The sequence below is a fragment of the Aptenodytes forsteri genome, unplaced genomic scaffold, assembly GCF_000699145.1.
Source record: "Aptenodytes forsteri isolate BGI_AS27 unplaced genomic scaffold, ASM69914v1 Scaffold308, whole genome shotgun sequence".
Lineage (NCBI taxonomy): Eukaryota > Metazoa > Chordata > Aves > Sphenisciformes > Spheniscidae > Aptenodytes > Aptenodytes forsteri.
In genome coordinates, this window is record NW_008795475.1 from 1,193,610 (window position 1) to 1,196,326 (window position 2,717).

At 56.8% G+C, this 2,717-nt stretch overlaps 1 protein-coding gene across 1 annotated transcript in view; it reads left to right on the forward strand.

The window, feature by feature from the left end:
• CCDC94 (coiled-coil domain containing 94) overlaps window positions 1-2,717 on the forward strand; it is an 8,745-nt gene that overhangs the window by 2,629 nt on the left and 3,399 nt on the right. The window contains exons 2-6 of the mRNA XM_009281177.2: window positions 386-486; window positions 813-957; window positions 1,314-1,448; window positions 1,805-1,986; window positions 2,533-2,653. Of these exons, the coding sequence (XP_009279452.1) occupies window positions 386-486; window positions 813-957; window positions 1,314-1,448; window positions 1,805-1,986; window positions 2,533-2,653 (684 nt within the window). The remainder of the gene's footprint in view (window positions 1-385; window positions 487-812; window positions 958-1,313; window positions 1,449-1,804; window positions 1,987-2,532; window positions 2,654-2,717) is intronic.

Consider the following 2,717-nt stretch of genomic DNA (forward strand, 5'->3'; position numbering starts at 1 on the left):
GTCCTGAGGCGGAGAGAGGTCCCTGAGGGGACCCTCGGGCTGGGAGGGGGGCGCTTGGGGTGGGGATCCCCAGGCTGGGGCTCCTGGCAGCGCTTGGAAGGGGCTGGCAGGGGCATAGAGGGTTAGGCCCTAAAATCATGCAAGGGTTGGGGGGCCGGGGATGGACAGACAGACAGACAGACAGCAATGCCTGGCTCTGGCGGGGAGGAGTGGACGGGGTGTTTGGCACTTGAGACCACGCCTGGTTAGCAGGAGCACGCTGGCTCCTGCTGTGTGGAGCTGATGCCTTAGGCTGATACGGCAGCTGGGATCCTGCCTGCCACGGTTCACACTCTTCGGGGTGACTCTGCGCCTGGCACACACACGTCTCTCTCTCTCTTTGCAGAAATACTACCCGCCGGACTTCGATCCTGCTAAGATCCCAAAGCTCAAACTCCCCAAGGACCGGCAGTATGTGGTGCGGCTCATGGCCCCCTTCAACATGCGGTAAGAGGGGCTGCGCTGCTCAGAAGGAAGCAGCTGTGGAAGAGAAGAGTTTGCTTAGGAATTGTTTCGCCTCGATACGCTGCAGGGGAGCTGCTGCCAGCAGCCGTTAGAGGTGACACAGACCAGAAGAAACGGGATGAGGGAGAGGGAAGAGATGCTGTGGGTGATTTTGGGGTTCTTTGAAGAGTAGGTACTGAATTTCCAAAGGAGAAAATAACCGTTGCTCAGAACCTGGGCTGACGCAGCCCGAAAATCACTTGGACTTCTCTTGTTCTGTTTGCTCCCTTTTTTTGATGTGTTATGGACTTTTCTTTCTCCTTTTCTAGATGCAAGACGTGTGGTGAATACATCTATAAGGGGAAGAAGTTTAACGCCCGTAAGGAGACTGTTCAGAATGAGGTGTACCTGGGACTTCCCATCTTCCGCTTCTACATCAAGTGCACGCGGTGCCTGGCAGAGATCACTTTCAAGGTGAAACATGTTCTGTATTTTCCGCGCTCTCTCGCTTTCTGGGGAGGCTGTGCAGTCTGTGGACGTGACTGGGTGCTGACCCCACGGGGAAGGGGTGTCCCAGCAAAGGCTGAGTCTGAGCGTGTGCTGTTTGGTGTATCTTCCCTTTTCATGGCCGTTTGTAGTTCTGAAGTGTCTTGCCCATCCGTGGGCTGCGGCACATCGGCTGGAGCAGAACAAAAGGCCATGGGTGATCGTCTGCCCTGTGATGTGAATGAAATGGGGAATCGTTTGCAGGCGGCTCTGGAAGTGGCCACAGGATGGCTGGAGCAGAATTGCCCCAGTACAATGATTTTGTTGTCTTGTTTCTTCCTTAGACAGATCCTGAGAACACAGACTACACTATGGAGCATGGTGCCACTCGCAATTTCCAAGCTGAGAAGCTCCTGGAGGAAGAGGAGAAAAGAATGCAGAAGGAGAGGGAAGAGGAAGAGCTCAACAACCCCATGAAGGTACGAGAATGTGCCCTTCTCTGCAGAAGGCAAACCTCTCTCCTGCCTTGGCTGGCTTCCCCCAGCAAAGCAGGTGACTTCGTAGCCGTTGGTTTAGTTCTTCAGGCTCCCGAGGTATTGCTGTGCTCTGGACAGGCAGGAGACAATTCCCTGCTCTCAGGAGGTTTCCTCCTGTGCTGGAACTTGTGACGGGCTGCATCTTGCCCCAGTTTTTCCTGTCCTATTAAGACCCAAAAATGAGTATGATGATGATCCTCTTAGTGCTTCCTGCCCCGTACTGGGTGGGGAGGCGGTGTTGGAGATTGCTGGCAGGCTCTGCTACCTCACATGAGCCCGGCTTCCCTCTGGTCTTCCAGGTCCTGGAGAACCGAACCAAGGACTCCAAGCTGGAGATGGAGGTTCTGGAGAACCTGCAGGAGCTGAAGGAACTCAACCAGCGCCAGGCAAACGTGGACTTCGAGGCAATGCTGAAGCAGTACAAGGAGTACGAGGAGGAGCAGAAGCGCAAGGAGCAAGAGGAGGATGAGCAAGAGATGAAGTGAGTGGGCTGGAAGCATTCACGGGCGTGTGAAATCGGCCACGCTGGCCCTGGCCAGGCAGGGCTGCATCCTACCCTTTCCTCAGCACCCCGAGAGCGCTTAAAGAGAGGGCCCTGCCTGAGGGGCCTGAGTTCACAGGAGTTGTGTGGGTGGGATGTAGCCCGGAGCGGGCTGTGAGGAGATCGGGGGCAGTTTGCCGTGGCAAAGTGTTGAGGGAGGTGGAGGGGTTTTGGTATCACTGGCCCATCTGTTGGGGAGATCTGGGCTGCTGCAGGGGCCTGACTCCCCCTGAGAAGCGTCCTCGAGTGAAGAGAGAGTTTCTGCACCTGGCTGAGGCTGCAGATCTCGGTGCTATCAACCTTCGGGCACTGCTTGAACATGACTTCTTAAAAAGCACCCGAGAAGGTGGATCCCATTGCACTGCTGCTGAATTCCAGCTCCCCTTACAGCAAACAGCGCAGGCACGGTGCACGGCCGGCGTCGCTCAGCGTGGCGGTGCGAGGGAGCCCGCTCTAACCCTCTGCGCGTGGCCTCTCTCCCTGCAGAGCCATGCTGGAGCAGGCCCAGAACCGGCGGCTGCTGGTAGATTCCGACTCTGACGAAGAGCCTGCGAAATCGCGCACGAAGCCTGTGGCGAAAACTAAACCTACGGACATCTTGCAGGAGGTGAGCGGGGGCAGAGGCTCTTCCACCCACCGCACCTCTTCCCCCCCCCCCCCACAACAACACC